At 53.8% G+C, this 26,077-nt stretch overlaps 1 protein-coding gene across 9 annotated transcripts; it reads left to right on the top strand.

Moving 5' to 3' along the window:
- CTDSP2 (CTD small phosphatase 2) lies at window positions 1-26,069 on the top strand. 9 transcript variants are annotated; one of them, XM_037884252.2, is made up of 8 exons: window positions 1-277; window positions 18,581-18,729; window positions 19,412-19,450; window positions 20,717-20,818; window positions 21,333-21,389; window positions 21,921-22,013; window positions 22,236-22,421; window positions 22,548-26,069. In XM_037884252.2, exons 1-8 carry the CDS (start codon window positions 226-228, stop codon window positions 22,671-22,673), a joined length of 804 nt encoding a protein of 267 aa, XP_037740180.1. In that variant the 5' UTR covers window positions 1-225; the 3' UTR covers window positions 22,674-26,069. The 9 variants fall into 9 exon arrangements, with proteins under 9 accessions (XP_037740180.1, XP_007067083.1, XP_043388663.1 ...); XM_007067021.4 differs by having other exon boundaries at window positions 24-616; XM_043532728.1 differs by having other exon boundaries at window positions 29-277; window positions 21,921-22,421.
- Window positions 26,070-26,077: the final 8 nt, after the last annotated feature.

Below are 26,077 nucleotides of genomic sequence, written 5' to 3'. Positions count from 1 at the left end.
CCGGGAGCAGTTTCAAGGTTTCCCCTGCACTGTGAGCGCCTCTGGACCGACACAAAATAACAAAGCTTCGAACGTTGCAAGAAAGTCACGGGGGGCGAGTCCCCCCACCCTCCTCGTGCGCCGCCTTGGGCTGGGGGGTCTCCCCCACCCGTGTGCCCGGGGTTGGCGCTCCGCAGGTCGGGCTCAGCCTGCCTCGGGGGCCTGGGGAGCTGCTGCTGGTTGTTTATGGAAGAGCGAGGGGGAGCCTGGAAACTGCGCCTGTGTCCCATTTCCTTTGGTGTGTGTGTGTGTATGTGTGTGGGGGGTTGGCTTTTTTTTTTTTTTTTTTTTTTTTGCGCTCCAGCCCCGGATTCTCCATGTTGGACCCGATCTGAGAAGCCCGGAGCCGCTGCTCGGCTTGCATGCATGCATGCAGCCTACTCCAGGGCATTTGCAGCTGAGGACCACCCCACACCTCCTACACACAGCACCCCCGCCCCCACCTCCCTGGGCCTCTTCCCTCCCCCAACCCCCTCCCACCCAAAGGATCCCCTGGATCTGTGGGATTGTTAGATGGAAAGCGGTTCTATCATCACCCAAGTGCAGAGGGAAGAAGCCCTGGTGCTTGCAAAACAAGGTAAGGGAGAGAAAGTTAGAAACTTTGCAATAAGAAACAGGAGGCATCTCTCTCTCCCCACCCCCTACTTTCACCCCCACCTCCCCAATCTGTGCAATGGTGGGGAGTTAACTCCTGATCTAGGCAACGTGGGGGCGAAGGGGCTGTTCCTGATCTGTGTAATTGGGGCGGGGGTGTCTCTTACACCCTTTCCCACTCGGGTTCGGTGCAATAGCGATGTTTAGCGACCTGTGTATGGGGCTTTGCTCTTCCATCTCTGCAGCTATGCGGGGCTCTTCGCCTGCCGTCACCCCTCCCCCCTTTATTAATTTTTGCAAAAAGAGCCTTTGAAAGGGGGCGACTCAACCCAGATGTAAAATCCTCACTTGACCCTTAAATGTGGTTGCGATTTTCTGCCTTTCGCCCCTCGCCGGTGGGTTTGTTTTTGTCGGTGTAATCGGCTCCCTCCCCTCCTTCCTCTTCTGTCCTGGGCGGCTGGGATTTGGGGAATTTTCATAAACATCCTAGTTATGTGGAGAGGAAGGAATGCCAGGGGCTTCCATGCTTTCCCACTCCCACCCCCCTTTCTGCTGAGCCCGATGCGTTCCCACTCCCACCCCCCCTTTCCGCTGAGCCTAACGCCTGGATTTTTTTGCATATGAAACGATTTATTTTATTTGCATCTGAGATCTTAAAACGTTAGGTTTGAGCTACATTGCTTCCTACTAGCTGTTGTTTGTTCTGCCCTGCATACAAGTAGGGTGACCAGACGTCTTGATATTAAGACCTTGCCTATATAAGACAAACTTTCTCTCTTCTCCCTCCCCCCCCCCCCCACAACAAAAAGTGTCCCAATTTTTTCACACTTGCTATCTGGTCACCCTATCTACAAGTGGGCGCTCTCACGTTGGGCTACGGGACTGGATGTGGCTCTGCACTGACACTTCCAAGCTGCCTTTTACCAAACCTGGCGTTTTCCTAGTTGGTATAGGAGATTGGCGTGAGGGCAGTTCAATCCCAATCTGTCTCCTGCTTTTGCCATGCCCCAGGCTCCTAACTTTGCAGGCTCCCCAGCGTAGAGTGCCATGGTTTCATCATGGAAAAAACAAGGCTGACCCAATGGGCTTTGCCAGTTGCAGGACACTACGATTTTAAAGATCGATCCCTCTTCGGCTTATGTATTGAAAACCTAGCTGGAAACACGAACCAGTTTAAATGTGCCCCTTATTGGTAGCTCTGTAGTCCAGTTCTGCTTTGGTTTTTTAGTAGCTACTAGTTTCATCTACCAGCAATAAAACCTGTAAGGTGGCTTTTTTTTGAGGGGGGAGGTGTTTGGGGGGATGAGATCTTGAAATCAGCTGTGCAAAACTGTACTTAGAGACAGTGAAGTGCTGTGACTGGAGGAGCAGGAATAATTAGTCCATTGTTTATTGGGTGTTTCTGATTGCCCTGGTGATGCGTTTGTTTGTGTGCAACAGAACATGGAATTGTCTCCTTTTTTTTTTTTTTTTTTTTTTTTTTGAATGCTCTGGGATTGCATGCAGGTCAATTTGGGGCCTCAGTTTTTCTCCAGGTCCTTCTTCCCAGTTTCTCCATGTTCTTAAAGAGGCAATGTTATTCCTTCTAGGGCCAGAACTCTGAAAAGGCTCAGGGGTTGATTTATCTCCCTCCAACCCCATCATCGCAAGTGCTCAGGATCCACAGTTGGGCGCACGTTTTCCAAAAGAGCTTTGCTCCAATTTTTAGGCAAATAAATAGGGGCCATTTTTTTCAAAGTGCTGGCCACCTGGCAGCTCCTGTTCACTTTTTTTTTTTCTTTTCAAAAGAGCCAATCAGTCCATGCGCCAGCCACTTCTTATGCTGCCTAAATGAGAGCTGCATGCATGTTGGGTGTGCCCAGTGTTTTGAAATTGGCGAACTGTGCAGAAGTCCAGTAGATTTTTCCCCACCATGAGTGAAGGGAGTTTGTTTACCACCATTCCCTCGAGCTGATTGGGGCCTACCTACGGATTAGCTCTTGGCAGGAATGCCAGAGATCTTGGAGGTGGCATTGGCTTTGAACTTGCGTTTCTGTTCTCCCCCGGCACCCCTCCCCCTTCTTCTTGGTGCCCTGGCTGATACAGAAAGGTTTAATTGAGTGCCAGCATCTAGTTGCTACTCTGGCTTGCCTTGTTTCAGGGAAATGGAGGCTCATGGCAGTCGCCCAGAGAAACACTAATTTGGGTGGAGAAATCCCTTGCAAACAAACAAGTTGGCTCTATTTGGAAGTTGGTCGTGAGGAGGCCTGTGTGTTCTTTTTCCTTTTGTCTCAGTGGGTGGCACAGTGAAGGAGATGAATAATTCTTAAGTATTTTACTAGTAAAACTTAATCTTGATAAAGAAGTGGGAACAAGTGTGTTTTTTGGAGAGTGATTAACTGCAAGTCTGAGCGTGGGGTGCATGCGGTTTTGGATCCCCCCTTTTTGCAGTTTGCTGTTGGACCCTGGCACAACGGGGTACTGTTAGCAGTGCTGAGTTTGGGTTTAGTGCAGACAAAATGGGTCCTTCCCCATTGCTGAGCCCCTATAGGTTGTGTGTGCTGATCATCCCTTGGATTCTTGTGGACCCCAAATGACCACTTCAAAGAGAAATTTCCTTAGTGTCTGAACTCCCTATTATCTGCTTGATAGGAACAATACAAACAGTTTGTGTCGTTGGCTTTTGGCAGTGTAAATTCCTCTTAAAGTGGAGGTTTCTCTGCTTCTGTGTGTGTGTGTGTTTGTTTTTTCCTTTTGGAGTTTGCCCTCAGCAATTCATTAGCAAGGTTTCAAATAACTAGTTGTTGGACCTTCACAATTGCAGTTGTAGAGAGATCCCTCTTGATATTTGAACTGAGTTTTTTCCTCAGACTCCAGTCCTTCCTCCAGTGATCAGCACGGAAGATGGTTTGACAATCCTCTGACTTTCTTACTGGAATTCGTTTAGAAGAACACCACTTAATAGAAAAAATGTCATTAAGTCCATAATTGTCTGACGAAATAAATGATCCTTCAATTTTAGAGGTTTGGAATCTCTGCAGAAGATTTTTGGGGTCTTTTCTCAATTTTTTTAATCTTGAAAATATAGACACAAATTTTAAAAAGGCATTCTCACTGGTTGTGGGTGAGATTTGTAGTTAAGGATAATTTATTGACTCAGTAGGAGCTGCTCCTGCTACCTTTGGGATGTTTTCAGAACAGCAAAGTTTTAATGGGTTTTTCTCTTCTTAGAAACAGTGATTTATGTGTAAGTGAAATTCTCCTTTCTATAGGATCTCTCTCCACTCTGGCTCTAAATGTTCAGTAACTTCCCAGCCAGAAAACGTATTTCCTCCTCTTCTATATGTTTCTTTGTGGTTTGAACACAATATTACAACGTTTAACTCAGTGAGCAGTGCTGGGACTTCGTGTGTGTGTGTGCCTTTTCCCCTCATTTCTAGGAACTTCCCAAACAGATTTGCTTTAGGCAAAAAAAAAATAAAAAAAATTGTGCTGAAATGTCCCCAGAGCAGATCCTCGGGGAGGCAAGTATGTGTTCCTTCCATGTGTCTTTAGGGAGTACTTTTCTTCGGTATCATTGAGGTGAGTACCAGGTGTACACATGCCACCCCCTCCCCGGGGTGGTTGGTGTTCCTAAAGGCTGGGTGGGTTTGGGCGGGATTGCTTTTCCTGTTGAGTTATTCTCAGAGCTGGATTTTGATTGCTGCAAGGGATCAGGATTTCTGGTCGTGACAGCCATTTTTGGAGTCAGATCAAACAGCAACGTGCTATATCGACTCCTCTGTTTTGAAAAATGCACTGCAAATTGCAGTGTTCAGGGAGGTAACTGACTGGGGTGTGTGAGGCCATTTTAAGATGCATTTTAACCAGCCCTTTCAATCCGTTTACAAAATAATGGATCGGGAGCAGCGTTGGTTGATCCCTCTTCCCCTAATCCCACAAAACAGCTTTTCTCTCTGATTTTATTTGTTGAAAGAGGCACCAAAAACCTTGTTTATCGTGAATCTGATACTAAAATGTGCTCCTTGCTGATTTTTGCAGAAGATCTACAGTTTGGAAATGTTTCTTAATGCCGTTATAATTTATAGCTGTATTTGCCTGGGAAGGACTAGGGGCGTAGAGAACACGATGCCAAAATGTCCATCAAGAAGAATTGTCTAGCGGTTAGAGCGGTAGCTGGGGACTTGGGAGACCCAGGTTCAATTCCCTGCTTTGCGACAGACTTGCTTTGTGACCCTGAAGTGGGACCCACTTAGGCATCTACACCCCAGATTTACATGCCTAAATCCCAGTTTTGCCTCCACTGCGATCCTCAAAACTCCTGCCGAACCCTGTAGGTGCCTAAACTGGCTCAAGTGCCTAAGTTTTCAGGATAACAGTTCCCTCGAGGCCTATGTCCTGCCTTTATGCAGGCACACCAGTGTCTTCTTCTAGGCTCCTGGACGCTTATGTCCCGGGATTTCCTACCTTTCCGGAGAGTGCTCTAACCACTGAGCTAGGGGGTATTCTGATGTGGAGCTCCCTGAGGCCATGTCTACACTACAGAGGCACAACTGTGTCGCTCTAGTGCTGTAGTGTAGACGCTTCCTACATCAAAAGAAGGGGTTTTCCCATCAGTGTAGTGTATCCACCTCTCCAAGAGGTGGTAACTAGGTTGACGGAAGAATTCTTCCTTTGAGTTGCATCTACAGTGTGGGTTAGGGTGACCGAACTGTGTCGCATAAGGCCTGAAATTTGTTCACAGCCCTGAACGACGTAACTAAGTCGATACAATGTTTAGGCATAGACCAGGATTTAGTCTCTCCTGTTAAAGCTGTTCCACTTTGGTTAGATACTTAAGTCATTGGGCCAGAGAGAGTGATATATAGTCCAGTGGTTAGGTGGGAGACCCTGGGAGGTGGGGCACCTTGGGTCCAGTCCCCTTACTGCGAGCTGTCCTTCATTATTTATCCACAGTGGAACAGCTTCAGCAACAGAGATTGAGTCCTCCCCTCCAAATAGCCCATAGCTTAGTGGTTGGAGCACTCTCCTAAGAGAGAGGATTTGACCAGGTATCTCCCTTCTCCCTCTCTGGCAGAGAGGGGGAATTGAACCTGGTTCTCCCACATCCCGGGTGAGTGCGAGGCAGGCAAGAAACAGCTTCAGTGCCTAAGCTGCTGGACTCCAGGAGAGGGGTTCCCATGCATGGCTCGCTAACAGCGCTAGGTGCCTCCTTGCAGCCTGGATTTAGGTGCCTATCTCTACGAAAGGGGCAAAGGCTTAGCACGCCCCCCCACCCCCCCATCATCAGTATCTCCCATTGGCTGGCGTAGGTGGCTCCCCACCTACCATGCTGGCTTTGCCCATCGTAAGGCACCCGTCTCTCCCCATTCATTGTCTTTGGAGCCTGGTTTGGGCTTTGCGGATTGTGGGGGTTGTTCCTGTGAATTTCTAGGTGCCTAGAAGTTAGGCGCCGTGAGGTTGAGTGTTGCAACACCTAATTCCCTTTGTGGATCCCACCCTTAGTTGCTTTGTCCTCAGTTCTCCTACTAGCGCGGCTCTATCTCAGGAGGGGCGGTGAAGATAAGTGTGTGTGGTACTTGGATATCATGGTAAGGAGGGCCATATAAGTAGACAAGATAGATCTTGCCAAGGACTTGTGAATCCCCACACCCTTAGACCTTGTCTTACACCTTTAAGCCTTGTTTTACAGATTAGATCATCACAATGGTTCCTTCTGGTATTATAATCTCTGAATCAACGCTGGGATTTCCCCACAGATGTAGCCATGCCAATGTAAGCCCCCTAGTGTAGATGTGACGTGCGTCACTGCAGGGTGATGGGCATCAGGGTATATGGGGGCAGGGGGTTACACCAGGAGTTTGCATTGGTGCGTCTACGTCAGTGGCAGAGATTCCAACATAGGCTATGTATTGTCGTTTGACATATATATTGCAGCTGCACTTAAAAAGTCACAACCAAGTTGGGGCCTGTTTTGCCGAGTGCTATACATGTGATAAGTGACCGCTCCTGCCCTAAAGAGTGTATAAACTAGACCACAGCATCAGCCTCACAGAATAACGTCCCTCTGGGCAGAGGCTTCTGGGTTATAATTGGATTTGCCTTTTACACCTTGTCATGTGCTTGAAATAATTTGGGATTTTCCTTCTGCTTTGCTATAAATGGTGCTTCCCTTAGAGAAGCAAGACCCGCTGGGTATTGATTCAGTGATATAATGCAGTGAAAGGCCATTGTTGTTTTTTAATAGAGATGCCCATTAATTAGGCAGTGATTACTATGAGCTGATGGGGAATCTAGCGTGGTGCTCCCCACCCCCGTAACCTCGATCTGCAAACCCAGCCCCAGCGGTTTAAGAGGGTCACGCTTCACCGCTCTTAATTGGCCTCTTCTACACCTAACTCATAAACAAGGGCACTTTGCATAGGCAGTGAGAGGCACAAGGACAGCATGGGCTCGGGTACCTTTGGGAGGATTGCAGAGGATGTGTGATAAGAGCTCTCTGGTTGTAGAACAGAGAGGCCTTTTCCTCTTAAATACATGATTGACTCCCTCCCCCATTCACACCATGACTCCTGGTTTCTTCCCGCAAGAACCTGGAGTGGCCTTGGGCTGTGTTCCCTTTAGCCTTCTCTAGGTGGTTATTTTGTGCTGTTGCGGCACCACTGATGGGAGCGCTAGTGTAGAGAAGGCTCCGGGTGACCATCAGCGTTTTTCATGCCCTAGGGGCGTGAAATGACAGGCTTAGATGACCCAGTGTTTAAAACACAGACTGGTCCCTGATGCCTTGTCTACGCTATTGCTTTTCCCTCCCCTTCCTTTCCCCCTTTGAAATTGCACTCGCATTAGCGACGGGAAATAATTCAGAAGGAAGGTTAATGTAGGTACGGCCTCTGTGCTCTTGGGATGAGGAGCAGTGTCTTTTGTTGGGAGAGACCCTGGTTTGCTCTGGAAGACTTAATAATCCTTAGCACTTACATCACACTTTTCAATAGTGCAAATGCTCACTAGGTTAACCCTGACACTTCCCTTCCTCACGCGGCAGTTGCGATCGTCCCTGTTGAACAGAGAGGTGACTTGCCCAAGGCCATAGCGGGAGCCGGTGTGCTCTGGGATTATAACCCAGGAGTTCCTGGATCCCAGCTCATGCTCAGTCCACTGGACCTTATGTGTCAGGACTTAAATGCAATAAATGGCAGCTGCATAGATGAGACCAAGGGCTGGGATTCTCCAAATGGGAGCTGGGTGCCCCAAATCCTGGCCAGGATGCTCAGCCAAAACTCAATTGTTCTCAGTCACAGACTAGTAAATTTGACTCAACTTCTCTCTCCTTAATGCAGCTGAGGAAGGGGAGATCTGCGACTTGGATTTTAAAGGCCCTGTATCCCAATTTCAAATATCTGTCACAGTTATGGTGTCTCTTTACTCTGGCTAAGGGCTGGTCTACACGAGAACTTAATAAGCATAGCTTCTTCGCTGAGCGAGGCAGCTATGCCAGCCTCACCCCTGGCATAGACTGTGCGAGGTTGATGGAAGAATTCCTCCATCAACCTAGCTGCTGCTGCTGCTTCTTGGGGCAGGTGATTACCCTACACCAATGGAAGAACCCTTTCCATCAAAATAGTTAGTGTCTACACTGGAGCTGGACTGCTGTAGCGTATCCAGTGTAGACAAGCCCTGAACATCTCCAACCAGGCAGTTCGGCCTTACGACCGTTAGTGAAGCTGTCCTTGTCCCTGCTCCTCTGGCTTTGGGCACCTCTGAGTTCCAAGGAAGACTTTGTGAACTAGCGGGTTGGGGTGAGACGGCATGTTGTCCTGAAAGACTGGCCCATCTCCTGGACTGTGGCTGAGGTTCAGGAAAAGGGATAGGGAGCGGAAGAGCATATTCCTCACCCAGTTTCACACGCTGCTCCTAGAGACCGTTGTGTAACCTTCCAGAGCTGGAAAAACCCTGGGTCATCAGTGTCTCCCCAAATAGCATTGAACCAGTTTTGTGATCTCCTCTTAAGGCGAGGCTGGACAGAAATTATATAGAGGAAGGGGACCCGTCCACTGTCTTGTGGAGGAGTGGGAGATCATATCTGACCCAGGGGACATGACTGAGGCCTGGAGTGTTGGCTGTGAGCATTAGCTCATCTGGGCACCTAATGGAAGAAACTCACCCTGCCCAACCACCGACCTCCTCCCGTCAGTGTGTGCAAGAAGGAAGTCCTGCGAATCAGACTTTGAACAAGCTGGTGGGTGGGGGAGGGTTATGCTGCACGTCCCAGCCCAGGAGGAATTCCTGTCTTTCTGCTCTGTTAGCCTTTGCTAAACAGGTTTAAGCTGGGGGAGAGCCTGTGCTGCCTGGCTCATCCTCACCAGTTGCCTTGTGCTAGGTGGATGATTGAACTGGCAGCTGCTCAGCCCCAGTGACTGTAGCTGTGATTCATAGGGACCGGACCAGCTGTGTGCCAGGCAAAAGCCATGGCTTCTCCTGATTTAACTTCTCTCTAAATCTGGGTGGAGGCTGGCATGGAGGGTGGGAGGGGCTGGGGCATCACTTGATGCTGGGTCACTCTCCATGTGAAAGTAGGTTTCATTTAACTCAGATGGCCTGTGACGGAAAGCCGTTCCCCCGGCCCCACATCTCTGCTCCAGCAGGAGTGATCCCTCTTCAGCCCTGCTCTTTGCTGTCCAGCAAACCCTTCACCTAAGGTTCCAGGGGCTGAGCCCTGGGGTTCCTGTGTTTTGGGGGAGTGATGACACTGAAGTGAGATGTGAACTTTTGCGGTTTGAGGTGAATGTGTCGCTCTGGAGTCCACTGGTTCCTGAGATTTTTTTTTTCTAGCTAGGGCTAGAAGCAACGTACCCTTTTTTTTTTTAAATCTAACGATTTTGAGGAGATGATCCACTTGGACTTATTGTGGCCTTTTTTAAAAAGGAAAACCCAACAAGCGTGTGCTGCTGTCTTCTGTAAGCGCAGTCACCTGCTTGGGGGTGGTTGAACTTCAGTGTTGATGGCTGCCAATCTGCAGTCTGGGTGATTGTGCCATGCATTGCCAGAGACGTGGGTGTTTAAAAACGGCTGAGCCCATCTGAGGTTTGTCTGTCCCTCAGTTTCCACTGGGGGTGGGAGTTACAGGGCTAAAATCGGAGGCTAAAATCCTTCGTTTCGGAGGCTGGCTTCAGGAAACCCCAAGCGTATCCTGGAAGCATCTCCAGTAGTGTCAGAAAACATACAGAACTGCATGGAAGGGTTTGAATTATGTTTCAGGGCATAATCTCCTGCCCAGGGGGTATGGACTTTGGCACACAGAACGCCAAAGTGTGTTTATTCCGTGACTTGAAATCAGTCAAGCTGTGTATTTATCTCCAGCTTCCAGCCTCCTCGTTCAGTGGGTGTTGCAGGGTTGTTGTGGGATGTTGGATATTTTACTCCTACACACAGCCAACATGCTGCTAAGATCTTACATCTCTCTTCTTCCTGTGCCCTTGGCCCCGCTTATGCCGTGCAGGTGATTGAGACAAGTTGGAAGTTCTCCCTAGGGCAGATGGGAGATGGTGTTGGGATGTTTAACAAATAAATGGTACTTTTTACATGTAATTTCTTTGCTTTGACACCTTAATGACAATTCCCTGGATAGGGAATGCACTGGGATTATTGCAGAGCAACTCCCTTTGTACCACGCCCAGCACCATGCCTGTGCGGATGCCTCTAAGCACAGAAACACGAGCCGCCTCCCCCAGATAGCCCTAGCTCTCCCTCTCCACGATCCCCTCTGTGAGAGGAAGCTGTCAGCGGGAGGCAGCTGTGGGCTGCCTGGACAGAGTGACTGGTCTTTGTTCTGAAAAGTTGCATTGAAATAACATTCAGGGTCTGGCTCACGCCAAGGGATTTGGAGTTGAGGAGCGGGGCTGGGTACTTGTCACAAGGGCTGGGCTCAGGGTGAAAAGTATCAGAGGGATTGCAACCGATTGAAGCTCAGAAGCTGCACCGTCACTTGGCTAGGGTGGGCTTAGGGTCTGTTTAACCCCCCCTCCCTGGTGCAAAGGGAGGGTCCCTTGGTTGTGAACTCTAAATCTCCCCCCTCTTGGGAGCTGCAAAATCTGTGCAAGGGGAAAGTCTCCTGCCCCGTCCAGGGGGTTCTTAGTGCTTGCAGTGGCCAGCCCCTTGGAAGTGGTGACACGATATAATAGGGGCTCTGGCATGTGAATAATTCATATCTTGGAGCTCCCTGCCTGCTCTGAAGGGCTCATCTGCTCTGGGACCTATCATAATTCCTTTCTGCTCTGGGGCCTCCTCCCTTACTGCTGTGGATTAACCCCCCCTTTCCCTCTCTTCTGCTCTGCAGCACCCCAACACCCCCTGTCTGACCTGGGACCCCACTGCTTGTCTTGGGAGTAAAGTTGCAGAGAGAGGAAGTAAGGAAGCTAAGGAAGGATGCAGCGGCTCCTTTGGAGCACTGCAATCCCGCATGTTCTGGGAGCAGGGGGTGTCGGCTTTCCCTTGGCACTGCTTGTTCCTGGGCCAGTGTCCTCACCGGTCAGGCAAGCTGTCAGGAGCCAGAGACCCTTCCTCCCCTCTGCGTCTTATCCCAGGGGATCCCTCTCTGCTGCCTTACCCTGACCTTCTCATGCTGGGAACAGGCTCCAGACAGAGGGAGTTTCCACTCGGGATTCCTAGAAGGAGTAGCTAGTTCCCCCTGACCCCACAAAGAGAGACGATCCCAATCCCTTCCTGACTCTGTAAGCTCGTCCCTCCCATCTAGCAACCCTGCTGTACGGGGGCCCCGGGCCAGGTCACTGAGACATGCTGAGGATGCGCTTGGTGTATTTTTGACACTGAGTAACTGCTACGTGCGTCGGCAGCAAATGGATTAAGTGTGGGCCTGGAGGGGGGGAGGATATGTGGGGGAGTGACAGAACGGGGGGTTCCCTTGTGAGCCTCATCGGAAGTAAATCACTGTCCTGTTGCACCAAGAAATGGGCTCCCCAGGGGCTGAAGTAGGAGGGTGAGTCTGGTTATGTACAGGGACAATTGGGTGGGAGTGCTACACTAAAGCCCCCACCCCCAGGGTACAGAGTGGTGGCACTTTGGTTCCTGAGGTAAGTTCAGTCACCAGCAAGATGCGCCTCTGCTCTCCCTGCAATGGCTGGGCCTGGCCCTCCCCGCGGTCATGCCTTACCTTAGCCCAGGATTCTTGCCTCTCATTAACCTTCAGCACTTAGGCCCGGAAATCAAGGGAGCAGCTACCTTGAAGACCCACTCCCGCACCCCGCTCTGAATGATGGGTCCCCAAACAGCATGGCTCGGGAAGGGAAGTGGCGAGCACCCCACTGCTTTCAGCATCCGGCTGGAACTGCCACCATGGAGACAGAAGATCCGGAAAGTAAAATTTGAGGTGGACAAATGAGATGAAGGCCGCAGTATGGCAGCACCCTCTGTGCCAAGATACTATGGTGATGGGTGCTCTAGAGATACCGGGATTGGCAGGGGCTGGTGTTCTCACTGCGGTGACTTGTCCAATTTCTTTTTCCATCTCCAAGTGCAAAATCTTTTTAATCTCTTCTCCCAAACCATTGTTGCTGCAATTTGCATCCAAAGCTCTCTGGACAGGAACCTCTGCTATGACCAGTTGCTGCTGCTGCTCTGTCCTGCCGTCCAGCTCCCAAGTGTCGTGCCTGATGGGATTTCATGCTGGCAGACTGAAACATCACCTGCTCTGTTCCACGGGCTGCAGAGACTAGCCTCCCTGGCGCTGGGCTGCCGCTATTGCAGAGAGCTCCGGGACCTGCCCGGCAATGTCCACCTGGAAAACAATGAGGAGAACTTCAAGCCAGATCCGTTCTTGCCCTGTGCTGGGAGCCCATGAGGAGCTGGAGCTGTTTGGGGAAAGGTGTTTATTGGATAATAGAAGAAATTGGAGTGATCCATGCTGTGGCCAAGGAAAAGGTCTCCATTGACTTTGGATTCTTCTCACAAATGGTACTTGGTATCCCTCAAACCTCTCCAGTTCACTCCCCCTCTCCTTGTTCCTGATCCTGGCTCCCTTGGCACAGATTTGCCACCCTTTATGAGACCAGGGGTCTGTCGCGGCCTGTCTTGGAGAGCAGCCATCCCAGCTCCCTGCTGGGTGTTGGACCTGTGACAGTGGTACCCAGGGTGCTAGCTCAGGAGAAGTGGTTGGATACCATATGTACCACGTCCCCCTGTACCTTTGCCTCTGGCTCCTTGTCGCTTGTCTCTCCCTCTCAAGAGCTGCGTTGGAAACTGGGTTACTATACCTGACGTCAGTCTTGGCTATTTTGAGAGCTGCTGGCTGACCCATGCATTGACCTTCGCCACCATGTCCCCAAACGTTGGTGCGCCTTGGCATATACAGTAGGAAATACAGGATTTTCCACTTAGTGTGTTTTGGCCCTTAAAGGACCAAGTGATGCTGGAAATGTTCTGGAGTCTCCATTTGGGAACCATATGGTAGCTATGTCCCTGACCCTGTTATGCCATGGGTTGGGAGCTGGCCCTACGGAACCCACTACCCATCTCTCTCCCCCTTTAAAACACATACATGTGTTCTCAAGCCGCTGGTGACCCCCTAGACAAATTTGCATGTGACAGAGGTGTTTGATTAGCAACAGTGAGGTCAGATCACAGACTAACACATAGTGGAAATTTGGTTTTAAAGTAATGCAACCCCCGCGCCTGACACACAGGGTCTGCATCGCTCTCTCCTCTTCACAGCATCAGGCGCTCAATCTATTTATCTCGACAAAGAGAGGGTTAAGGGGTGGCTTGATCACAGTCCGTAAGTACCCACAGGGGGAATGAAAATTTGCTAACAGGCTCTTCAATCTGGCAGCCAAAAGTCTAACAGAATCCAATGGCTGGAAGTTAAAGCTCAACAAATTGAGAGGGGAGATTAGGCACCTGTTTAACAGTGAAGGGAATTAACCATTGGAACAATTTTACTAGGGTTTGTGGTGAATTCTCCATTACTGGTAAACGAGGGAATTCAGGGGCGTCCTATGGCCTGCATTACGCGAGAGGGCAGACTAGATGATCAGTGGTCCCTTCTGGTTTAGGAACCTTCTAATGTGCTTTGGGATGGTTTGGAGCATTCCCAAGCTAGGGCTCCTTGCAAAAACGCTTCTCTCGGTACTGCCCCGGCAGCCCGACCCAGCACGGAAGCTGATCTCAACTTGCCTGCTGTTCCTGGAATGCACGTGTGAGCCACGTTGGGGGAGAGGTGTGTGTGTGTGTGTGTGTGTGTGTGGAGGAATCCCATGGGCCGGTGACTTGGGGCTCTCTCTCTCTCTGGGCTGGGCAGGAGAATTATTGAGAGTGAATCAAAACTTAACAAGTGCTTCCATCATGGAGTCTTGCTGGTATCCAGGTGCCTCTACCACCTGCTTCTGTCTTCCTCGTGGCCGGCAACTTGAATCCTTGCTCATACTGCCTTAGGCAATGCAGCTGGGTCATTGTCTGCCTCAGTAGCCCCAGCCTGTCCTCCTAGTCCTGCTGTGGCCAGCTTTTGCAGGAGGCAACTGTTGCAGTTGCTTCTCGGGCTCTGCACCGTCACTTTGCTAATAGCACCGTTAAACATGGTGTGCAGCTCATGCCTCTTCCTCGGCTACCGACTCAGCGGCAAGGACCAGGCAAAGCTGTGGGAGAGGACGATAGCTGAGAGGTTGGTTCTGCAGGCAGGTGCCATGATTTTGCTGCAGCTAGCTCCCAGCATGGGATGCGCCATTTTCTCTGTCGCAAGGGTCTGCCACCGCTGCAGATGGCTGTGCTGGGACTGCTGCTCTTTAAGATATGGACGCGTGGGGTGAAACCTCCCAAAGTGGTTGGGCTGCTGGAGCCTGGTGGCTGGCCCTGAGAGAACAGGGGTAATTTGGAAGGCCAATTGAGGTAATAAAGTTTAGGATCCCCTCCCTACTTTGCGCATACTGTCTTTATCATCAGCTAACAAAGCCCCCCTTGAGCCTCCTTGCCTGTCTGCAATTGTCCTGCTTGCTTTCTGGTGCATCAGATGGAGATGCAAATTCAGAGAGGGAGCTAGGTGGGGTTATGTTAGGGTTCAAGATGAGCATAAAGCTTGGAGAGCGGAGAAGGCGTCTTGAACTGCTCATTGGCTAGTCTGTATCAGCCAAGTCGCCTCCTTCCCCCTGCCCAACGTGAAAATAGAAAACCGCAACCTGGAAAGATTCCCCCAAGGTGGGAGTGGATCTATGGGTCAGGCGCTAATTGCAGGAGAAGGGAAAGAACTGATTGGGTTCCAGGGTGGTCTGAAATGTCCCCAGGAGTGAGAGAGTGAAGCCAACTGGACACAGGACACTGAAGTCCGTACTTTAAAGAGAGATTTTTTTAAGGCTTGTCTCCACGGGGAGTTACTCCAGAATAGCTATTCCTGATGTACTCCAAAATAAGATCAGCACCCGCATGTGGAGGTAATTGGGAATAGTTAAACTGCTTTATATTCACACCCTACCTTAGTCTGGATTAACTTTCATGTGTAGACATGCACTTGGTCTTTGGGGTTCCCCTGCCATGCCTTCTCCTCCATTTTCATGGCTACTTTTTGTTTGCAATTGATTTGTTTTAGAGGTGATCAGATTTCCTTACTGAGGGGGCAATTTACCCTGCCCTGAATGTTCAGCATGGAGTAACTGGGCAGGGAATATTCAGTAGCATTTAGTAGCAGCCGCTACTGGAGCTGGGATACTGGACACATTGGGCCCACGGGCTCCTGTGATGGCAAATCCTCTGTTCCTATATCTTCTTCGGCGGGGCGTTCTCAACGTTCATTCCCCTAGGGACACGTTCCTGGCACGTTTGGGTTTGGAGAAACCCCAAAGAGCAGTTAATGCAGTGACGGGGCTGGGAGCATCTGATCTGGAGACCTGAGTTTGAATGTGACCTGGGGGTTCTTGGTTGCCGGTTGCTTTGGCCGTTGAGCTTCTGCAGCTGGTGGAGGAGCGAAAGGTGCTTCCTCCCTCCCAGTGCTTAGCTCAACGTTGTGAAGGAGACGGGGAAAGAGTTTCAGCCCAAAATGGACGTTTTAAAAAGGAAATTTCAGATCCGCTTGTGAAGAGATTCTCTGACCAGGGGGGAACGAGGAAATGCAACAGGCATTAGAAATTAATCTTAGCCCGGGAAAGGTGCTGGGTGTGTGTGTGTGCACGCGTGTGTTTGTTTGGGTGTGTGTGGGCAGGGTGGTGGGGACTGTTTTGTTCCACCCTTGAAGGCTACCCCGTGAAGGGCAGAGCGCCTGTCAGTTTCCACCTCGTACCCTGTGTGCCTCCTGCTGCCTCCAGGAGTTCTGGTACCTCCCTCAGTGCTCTCCCAGCACCCCGCAGAGCCTGTCCCTTTGGATTGTCAGCAAAGCAAACAGCAGGTTTATCATTAACGATCCCAGCCCTGAGCGTGTTGGGCTCAGGCGGGGTGGCCAGAGGTTCCAGCCCTGCTTCTAGCTGGCACATCCATTGCAATGGTTCTTGTCACGATTGGGAGCGAACCACTGCATTTGTCTCTGTAAATGGGAGGTGGCTGGTGCGAGGAGACCATTGGCCTGTGATCCGTAAGACTAAAGTTTTACAGACTCTCTGGAGCCAGCCAGTCGTCTGCCCAGTTGCCCCCTCTGTGCTGTCCTATAGCTTCTGCACCCTGACCCGGAGAACGGCTCCCTTGGTGTGAGGCCAGGGCTCTCGGGAGGGGAGCCATCGCCAAGTGCGGCTGGGGTGATTAACGCCATTTAACCTCGTCTGCCAGAGCACGGCGCCAGAGAAAGAGGAAATGCTGCTGCAGTTATCGTAGCGGGATGGGGACACAGCCTGATCTTTCTCGCTGCCAGGAGCCGGTGCAGGGAGCTCTAGACACAGATTATTGATTGGTTGGGGTTGCTGCTGGCCCCACGTTCCTCTCCCCAGTTACAATCCTGGGGACACTCTGCTCAGATCTCTCCAGGATGGGACAGGGATGAAGCCTACCAGGCGAGGCACCCCCGGCTGCGTGCTGTGAGCATGCAGATGCATGAGGCACTTTCAGCCCCCTGAAGAAGGTACTGGTTGCAGGAGTGGTGATGGGACTTGCCCAAGGCTACACAATGAGTCGGTGGCGGAGTTTGTGGTGGGAGAATCTTTAGCCCTCAGCCCCCTGTGCCTTGCTGTGGCCGTGCTGCTTTCCCGTATGTGTTGGGGCTTCAGGCAGGGTGGCTGCACAGGGACGCTGATGTGAAGTCTCTTCACATGGGTTTCACTACAACTCGCCAGCCTCTCTGTCCGCTCCTCTGGCCCATGGGCTGTGTCTGCCTGCGCTGCACTGGGACAGGGAGATGCCAGGGCAGGTGGGGCACAGATAAGGAAGGGGTGACTCTCCATTAAGACATTTACTCAAAGGGCTTCGTGTGCTCAGCGCCCTTGAAGGACTCCAGGCACTTCTGGAGCCCTGGGTGCAAATCCCGGCTTGGGTCCCAAGAGCAGATAAGCCCCACATCACCTCCATGGTGCGTGGTACAACATTTGGCCTAGTGGGCAGCCTGTGTTCAAGAGAGACCAGCGTGGGGTGGTGGTGGAGAGTTGGAAGAGTTGGCTGGTGCCTGGAGTTGGCCCCTCAGTCCTGTCATGCCCAGGTGCCCACTTGTGCTTGGATGCTGCTGGGCTTTAGAACCTGGTTGCTTGGAGGTGCCCATGCAGTGCTGGTGGCTCGGGTGGCATGGAAGGTGATGGGAATTCTTCTCATCTGACTCTAAAGCCCAAGATGATATGGTGGGACTGGAGGGGAGCAAAACCTGGGGTGCAAAATGACAGAGGAGGGAGTGGAGCCAGAGATTGCGAGGGAGGGGCCCTTTGGTGCCCCGGGGCAGTGGAGTTATGGCACCAGGATTATGGTGATGGACGGATGAAGTTTCCAGAGTTTCCAGTTTCCAGAGCTAGGCTACGGAGCTGCTACCTGCTTTGCCGCTCCTGCTGGTCTGACCGTGCTGACTCCCACCAAGTTACGCTGCTTTACACCAGCGTTAGCGAGGAGATCAGGCCTTTCGTTTGTGGACTCCTTTTTGGGAGGGAGGGATAGAGCGTCTCAATTGCACAATGGTCCCAGAGACGCTGCTGTTCCTCCCCAGCCCAGCGGCTCAGAGCCCAGGATGGCCTCTCCGCCCTGTGAACAGCTGCCTGGTTTTCTTGGGGGAAAAACCTTGCAGATTTTTTTTTTTTTTTACTGCCTGGTGCCCAAGAATGGCTGGATTTCCCCTCGGAGGCTACAGTATGTGTTGTTCCCAGCTCACCTTCCATCCAGGCTCAGTGACCGTCACTTGGCTAACGATCACTCTAGGGGGCTGTGAAACATGCCCCCAGGCTGTTTTCCCCACCGTTGGCTCTGAGCCAGGGGCTATTTATTTCACCCCTTGCACCAGCCTGCCAGCTCCCCCTTCTCCTGGGGGCTCCCCCTTCCACTCCCCACCCTTGGCTGCAGCAGCTCCCGGACATGACTGTACTTCAAAGGTGCTGGGGACTTGTGGGTCTGCAGCGCCACCTTCTGGTTGCTGCTCAACATTGCAGTCCTGGGTCCCTCCCAGTTTGGGGCTGGGAGGGTTGTAGCCTTCACGGCTTTGGCACAGGCTGGGGTAATTGGGAGGGATGCGTGGTGGTGGGTTAGCAGATGGATGAGTGAGGACTGTTGGGCTGAATCAACTCCTTCCTTCAAGGAATTTTGCCCACAGTCCTTTGCTTGGATTTCTGCTATGGTTTGTTTTTCAGGGGCTCACTTGTCCCCTCCTCCCAGCCTGGTCCTGCCCTTTGGGGCCCATATTCCTCCTTGATTGCAGCCCTTGTGTTGAGCTGGTCCCCAGACACATTGCGGTGGACTGGATCTCTCCCGCCAGACCCTGCAATACCAAGCGGTTGGTCTGTATCCTGCGTGGGGAGCTGGCTTTGTGCGGGTGTCCGTCCTGCTTACGCTTGGCTGTGGTTCTCTCCCCTTGTTCCAGGCTTGGTGTCCAAGTCTTCTCCCAAGAAACCTCGTGGCCGGAACATATTCAAGGCCCTTTTCTGTTGCCTCCGTGCACAGAATGTTGGTCAGTCAGGCTGCGGTGGGGAGCATGCACTGCACAAGGAGGAACCCAGCACCATCGCTAAGGTAAGGGGGCTGCAGGGCAGGGGGACCTGGAGCTGGGCTACCGACCCGCTAGACCCCTACGTGGGGTCAGACACACCGGACATGCCTGTGTCTTAAGAACAAAGCTTGTTCGTCATTGATCATAGTAAACCAAAGGGCCAGGGAGCCTGGTGCTGTAGCCTTACCATAGACATGAATGGAAGGAACTCTGATCCAAGCACAGCCCCCTAAAGTTGCACCCATCTCCTCCAAAGGTCATAGAGCGGGTGTGTGTGCAGGTACCCCCACTTGCTGTGATGGGGATGTTCCACCAGGTGGCAGCACTGGGCCCCTTCTCCATAAACAAGTCACCATATGCCACTGCATGAACGTGTGAGAGAGAGAGAAATACCTGCTGCAGTTTCTGTCTCTGAGCCCTTCCCTGCTTGATCTGTCTTAATTCTCATGTTCTCCAGCTGACCCAGTGCTTGTGCTGATATTCATTAGCCTTTGATTATTTCTTACCGGATTTCTCTCCCCTTCTCTCGGATGAGAATTGCTGTAAGCACATGGCAGCAGATTGGAGGGGAGTTCTGTGCTGTCCCCGGAGGGCGAGGGCTAAGGGGCGGGTTAGTCCCGCAGCTCAGTTGGGGCCACGCTGTCTCTCTGCTGCTGCCGGCTGTCACCCAAATACCTGTGTTTCTCCTCTTCTTTCCCGCTGTAGTCCGATCTGCTGCAGTGTCTTCAGTTCCAGTTCTACCAGGTAGGTGCTGAGCAGCCGCCGGGTATTTGTGTGGGTGGCTGAGATTTCCAGCTCCGATCTCCCAAGCATTTGCCCCTTCTTCTCCTGTGGAAACAGGCCCTGATCCAAACCCCACAGTATCAGTGGGAGTCCTGTAGATTTTGCTTGGGTGTTGGCTCCAGCCCAGAGTGAACTGCCTTCCCAGGGAAGGTGGAGAAGCTTAAGACTGTAACATTCCCTTACTCGCCCTCGCTTCAAAGGCCAGTTCCCCACTCGTCCCTGAGCATTGTGGGATGGGGACAGCTCCTCCACTGGAGAAAAGGTATAAAGGTCACAATCTCTTAGCGCCACCATCTCGTTGCCAGAGGGTGTTGTGAAGGTCAGAAGCATAGTTCAAAAAAGAACGAGATAAGTTCATGGAGGATAGGTCCATTGATGGCTATTAGCCAAGATGGGCAGGGATGCAACCCCATGCCTCTGACTGCCAGAACCTGGGACTGGACGACAGGGGCTGGATCACTTGATAATTGCTCTGTTCTGTTCGCTCCCCCTGAAGCACCTGGCTCCAGCCACTGTTGGAAGACAGGATCCTGGGCTAGCTGGGCCATTGGTTGGACCCAGTCTGGCCATTCTTATGTGCCACAGTCCATGCAGCTTTGGCATGAGGTCTCTCCCCAGTCCCTGGCTGCTCCCAGTGGGAATTCAGGATGGTCCAGATGAGGATCAGGGAGGACAGTAATTCTGTACAGGGCTCCGGGTCATGAGGCAGTATCGCCCAGATATCTGGAAGGGATGTTTAGAGCAATGGTTCCCAAACTTTTGTACTGGTGACCCCTTTCACATAGAAAGCGTCTGAGTGCGACCCCCGTCCCCACAATAAATTAAAAATTCTTTAACACCATTATAAATGCTGGAGGCAAAGCGGGGTTTGGGGTGGAGGCTGACAGCTCGTGACCCCCCCATGTAATAACCTCACAACCCCCTGAGGGGTCCCGACCCCCCGTTTGAGAACCCCTGGTTTAGAGTCTCCCTGCTGGTCCCCAGAGGAATTCTCTCTAGTGTCAGGACATGGATGGATCCCGTGTGAGGTGGGGGAGCTGCTGGAGGTGAGGAGCCTTCTCCAAGGTGTGTGTGGGGGAGGTGTCTGCTAGTTAGTTCCACGGGCCCTGATCTCCATGGAGAAGCCCCTCTTTGGGGAGGGGCAACTCAACGTGTGACCCTAATATGAGCCGGGGCGAGGGCTGCTCCACGAATCCCTCTGACAGCCGGGTGTGTATCTGCTTGCAGATTCCCGGGACGTGCCTGCTCCCCGAGGTGACTCAGCGGGACCAGGGCAGGATCTGCGTGGTGATCGACCTGGATGAGACGCTGGTGCACAGCTCCTTTAAGGTGACCCCACGTGCTTGCTCAGGGAGTAGGGTGGAGGGATGGCCCAGGGAGGCTGCTGGTGGGAAGAGACGGTGCTGCGGGCAGGAGCAGGTGGACCTGGCTCTCAGGAGCTGGGTTCTGAACCACTGCTAGCCATGGAGAATACTTAATCCCAGATCCAGTGAATGCCCAATGAACGGGTGACGCATCGTGGGCGCCGAGGGCTGGGAACGAGGCGTGAGATGTTCTTGGAGGGGCTGGGGCAGCAGCAGAGGTCGGGATCTGCTGCGCCCCCTTGGCGGGACAGCAGAGCACCTGGGGTTTGGAGCGGGTCCTGGAGGCTGTTCATGCAATGCTCCTCCCCCGCCAAAGCAAAATTCTCTGACACCATCTTCCCCCAGACAGAGCCAGATGCATGTGGAGACACCATGGCATGCATGTTCTTGATCTGGTTTCCTGCTGCCCCTCTGGGGCGCTGGGGAACCCCCTCTGCTTCTCTTGTGCTAACAGACCCCTTGATTCCTTTCCCCCTCAGCCAATCAACAATGCTGACTTCATAGTGCCTGTGGAGATAGAGGGAACCTTGCACCAGGTAAGCGAGTCCCTCTGATGGGGGGGGTGGCGCTATGATCAGGATCCGTTCCAGGAGCGGGGCCCGTCCCGTCCTGTGTGCGAGGAGGCCCCGTTCCCCAGAGCCGTGAAGGATCTGCGGAGGCCGCAGCCCGGTTCAAGTAATCCAGGATAGGCTGTTACCAGGCAGCACGGCCTATTCTTGATTACTTGTTTCAGGAGGCGGCTGCTGGCGCCGGAGGAAGATGGACTCAACGGGGCTGGGTTCGGTGACGGGTGTGGCTGGGGGAGGGGACCCGGGCTGAAGCCCACGCGCGGGCTGCAGCGATGAGCATGGGGCAGCCCCTCTGTGCTGCTGCCAGTGCCGCTCCAGCTGGTTCCCAAGGGGCAGCTTGGGCAGGCGGTGCTGGGCACCAGGCTCCATCAGCCTGAGAACAAGCCCCAGGCCAGTGCTGGGGGTCCTCCCCCCGCACACTTGCCAGCAGAAGCAGGGAGCCCGAGCACTGCCCCAGCGTCTCTCCTGCCCCCTGCTGATGGCCCCTCCCCTCCTTAGGTCTACGTGCTCAAAAGGCCCTTTGTGGACGAATTCCTGAGGCGAATGGGGGAGCTGTTTGAATGTGTCCTCTTCACTGCCAGCCTGGCCAAGGTAAGGGAAACCGGGGGTGGGGGGTGCTCCCCACGCTGCCAGGCAGAGGGGACGTGGTTGGGAGAGGTTCTCTGTGCTGCTGGCCTGGCCGTGGGGGGTCTTCTGAGCTCGCCGAGCCGCTCCCTGGCGCTGGGCTGCGGGGGATGGCGGGGAACCGAGCCGCTCCCCCGCGTGCCGGCGGAGCCCACTCTCAACAACAGGGCGCTCTCTTGCTCTCGCCAGTACGCCGACCCGGTGACGGACCTTCTGGACAAGTGCGGGGTGTTCCGCGCACGGCTCTTCCGGGAGTCCTGCGTCTTCCACCAGGGCTGCTACGTCAAGGACCTGAGCCGCCTGGGCCGGGACCTGCACAAGACGCTCATCTTGGACAACTCGCCGGCCTCCTACATCTTCCACCCGGAGAACGCGGTGAGCCCCTCGGGCCATGGCTGAGCGGAGCGGAGACAAGCCGTGCCCCTTTGAGGATCTGAGCCCAGCCTCTCTGTGGGGCTCCGGCTGACCCTCCCCTCCCCTCCCCTCCTTGCCCCCCTGCAGGTGCCTGTCCAGTCCTGGTTTGATGACATGGCGGATACGGAGCTGCTCAACCTCATCCCCGTTTTCGAAGAGCTGAGCGAAGCTGAGGATGTTTATACCAGCCTCGGCCAGCTGCGGGCGCCGTAGAGCCTCCAGTGCCCTGGCAGCCCATTTCTGCAGGGGACTTTCACTCAGTGCCTTCGCTAGCAGCCGGGAGGAGGTGGTCGGGCAAGGAGTCAACTCCCGGGGCCCAGTGGGAGTGCCAGTCGCCCCTCGGACTGGGACGCAGGGCGGGATGTTGGATTGCAGAGCGGGAAATCTCTGTAGCCCCGGGCACAGGTCTGAGCCCATCCCCTGGTAGCCCTGGGGTCTCCGCACTGCGGGGTGCAGGGCTCCCCACGCTCCGACTCGCAAATGGGGCTCTGCTTCCTGTCCCGCTCACCTCCCTGATGCACAGCGCCTGTGGCCAGGCTGGGAGCAGATTCCACATGGAGGGTGGGCCTGGCTGGGCAATTCCTGCCATGGGGGGTGGGGAGGATTGTGCATCCCAACGCCTCCCCCTCCCCGCACGTGCTGCTCTGAGAGCAACTGCCTAAGCAGCCGGCCAGCCTCCCAGGAGGACGGCGCTCTAGCTCTCCAAAGGGCAAACGCCAGCTGCCCCCGGCCCCAGCGTCCCCGGCCCATGGAGGCGTTCCGCCCGGCGGGGTAGCTGCTGCAACACCTTTCCTGTGGCTTTCTCCTAATCTTACTCCCTCCAGTGCGGTGCCTCCAGAGCCCTGCCTTTGCCATCCCCCCCTCCCAGTCTCATCCTCCCACTTGGAGCCACTGATCCCATTCCCTGTAATTCCATCCCCCATGATGCATCTCCTGAGGCTGCTGGAGCTGGAGCCAGGCCTGTCTGGGGTCAGCATCCCACTCCTCAGTCCCCCCTGGTGAGGTCCAGCCCCAGGGGGAATTGTATCCTGAGGGAGCCTCTCCATCCTCCCTTGTCCCTTAGCCTGCTCCTTCCAGAAGCTGGATCTCCATCCCGACCTGATTCCTCCTCCCTGGCCTGGATCCCAGCCTCTTGCCAGCGTTGCTCTGAAGGATGTTCCTGGAGCAGCCCCGGCTGGGCCCCGTGACTCCCAACAGCTGCCGGTGCCCAGTGAAGCAGAGATCCTTGCCTCGTACCAATTGCCACTCCACTCCAAAGGAGAGGGGAGATATCGAGTTAACGGGTAACTTTAAACCAAAGCCACACTCCACCTCCCTAGCTGGTTTAGCCCAAAGTCGGGGCCGGGGGGCACGTTTGAGCTGCGGGGAGACGGTCACATTGGACTCACGCATCTACAGTACAAAGCAGCACCCTCCATCTAGGGGACCACGCCCACAGGCCTGCCTTAACCGCTGCCCTCCATCCGGGGAATGGGGCCGACGGGAACGCACTGCTTCCTCCACCAGCAGGCTGCCGGGGCGAAGATCGTAACATCCCCTCGGGAGCCACCTATTTAGTGCGACAAGCCCCCCACTGAAGTCCCAGTGTGGTGACATCTTCAGCTTCAACAGCTCCTGCGGGTGGCCTCAGGAAACGCCCATTGGAGCTGAGCCCCTTGGCGATATGAGACTTTGGCACCAGCCCCCCCCCCCCCAGGTCTGCATTGTGCTGCCCCACTGGCTGGCTCCCTATTTCTCTCGGCACAGCTTGACTTCCCAAGAGCAGCCTGGCGAGGCAGGGCCCTTTCTCTGATCTCCGGCTCGCTGAGCTCCCAGCATTCCTCGTCGGTTCCACAACACAACCCCGCAGGGCCCGGCAGAATGTGCCCGGATGTAGTTTGTGGCCTGTCATTTCCGTGGCCACCCCGACGAGCGGTGGCTGCTCCAGGCATCTCTGGCATTGGCAGCCACCCCTCTCCATCTCGTTGCCTTCCCCCTCCTGCTGCACCTTCCACTTCGGCATTTCCAGAGAGAACCAGCTCTTCATCCAAGCCAAATGTCGACTGGGTCACAGGCAGCATCACCTCTCCTGGGGGGTGACCACTGAGGGGGCTAACGGGAGGGCTGGGCTGTGGGTGTCGCTCTTCCCGCATGGCGTTGGGGCCTGGCGCTCAGTCCCTCCGGGCAGCAGGACGGACTCTGCGGGGCTGTTACACCGTCAAGTGCCATTAGGACGTAGGCCAGTGCCTGCGGTGCCAGGGGGCACCCCTGTCTGCCCTGCTTCATTTCCGTGGGCAAGATCCAGAGGCAGCTATGCCCGCGGCACTTGGCTTTAACCTGCCCTGGTGGGCCCCCACTGTGAGCTTTGTGGGTCACAGGGGACCAAAGCGCTGGGCCCTGGGGCAGGCCGACCCCTTTCTTGCCCTCGTGGGGGCGTTGTTCTCAGGCCCAGCTAGGAAGGGCTGGGACCTGTCAGAGTGACTAGAAGGAGCAGGGCTGACAGCTAGGCTTGGGGTCGGAGGAACCTGGTGCAGTGAGTGGGGCCAATGGAAACCCCCTCCCTGTGCAGGTCTCCCCTGCCCCTCGCTGTCTGAGTCCCCCTTATAGGGGAGATCTTAGTAACAGGCCCATGTGTGCCGGGCGCGGGGACTCTAGCTCTGCACATTGTAGAGGGGAGAGCAGCCCGGAGCCCAGCAGCAAGCAGTGAAGCACTGGGACAGATGGGGTGGCGGGGGGACACCCCGACTTATAATAAATAGAGGTTTCCTCTCCCCCCTCGAATTCCCTCCCTCCTGGGGAATGCAACTCTGTTTAAATCGAGCTTCTCAGGACCCTTCCTCCCTGACCTCTGATGTGGCTTGAAATGCCCTTCTAGGATGTGAAATTGGTCCCTTGTTTGCTTCCCGTCCCCCCAGGTGGGGGAACCACCACACTCCTGTATCGTAGAAATTTCCCAGCAGTGGTTACGGCATCTGACCTGTTCTCCCTGCCTTTCCCCCTTCCCTACCCCCCTACCCTACACACACACACCTGGGGGACTTCCCCCAGCATCCGGTCCAGCCCCACTCTTCTGTTGACTCAACGGCCTCTGGTGAGTTACCCCAAAATGCCTATTGCTGTGGGAAATCCCAGCCCACCCCCTTGTGCCGCAGCCAGGAGCCCTGAGGATGGGGGAGTTTAGCTGCAGATGCTTTGGCAGGTCTCATGCCTCTGACGCTCCAGCTGGCAGCAGGTGAGCCCCAAAATGCAGCCCGGCCAAGGCCTCGGAGCTGGGCTTCCCCAGGCCTCCTTCAGCATGTGCATGGTCACCTGCTCTCACTGATTTGCCTTTCATATGGGGCCGTGTTCCCCTAAACCCCACGGTTCTGCTCAGGTCCCCCCTCATTGTAATGGGGGGGGTGCCCCCATCTCCCATGGCAGGGGTCCGTACACTGAGCACAAGGCCCTGGGGTTCCCTCCCCCCCGCCAAGGGTGTAAAGACTTCGGTTGCTTTTGGGTCACTTCCTTTTGTTTGTTACATTTTTGTCTTATTCAAATGAAAAAACTTGAAGCCGGCGCCACTGTCTCGGTCTCTTTCTATTTTTGGAATCTTTGTATTAACTGCGATTAAAGCCAGGAAAGGAAAGTGAATCGGTCTG

Source organism: Chelonia mydas, chromosome 20 (assembly GCF_015237465.2).
Source record: "Chelonia mydas isolate rCheMyd1 chromosome 20, rCheMyd1.pri.v2, whole genome shotgun sequence".
Taxonomy (NCBI): domain Eukaryota; kingdom Metazoa; phylum Chordata; order Testudines; family Cheloniidae; genus Chelonia; species Chelonia mydas.
The sequence above is the reverse complement of the archived record's forward strand: the minus strand, read 5'-3'. Positions and strand labels throughout refer to the sequence as shown.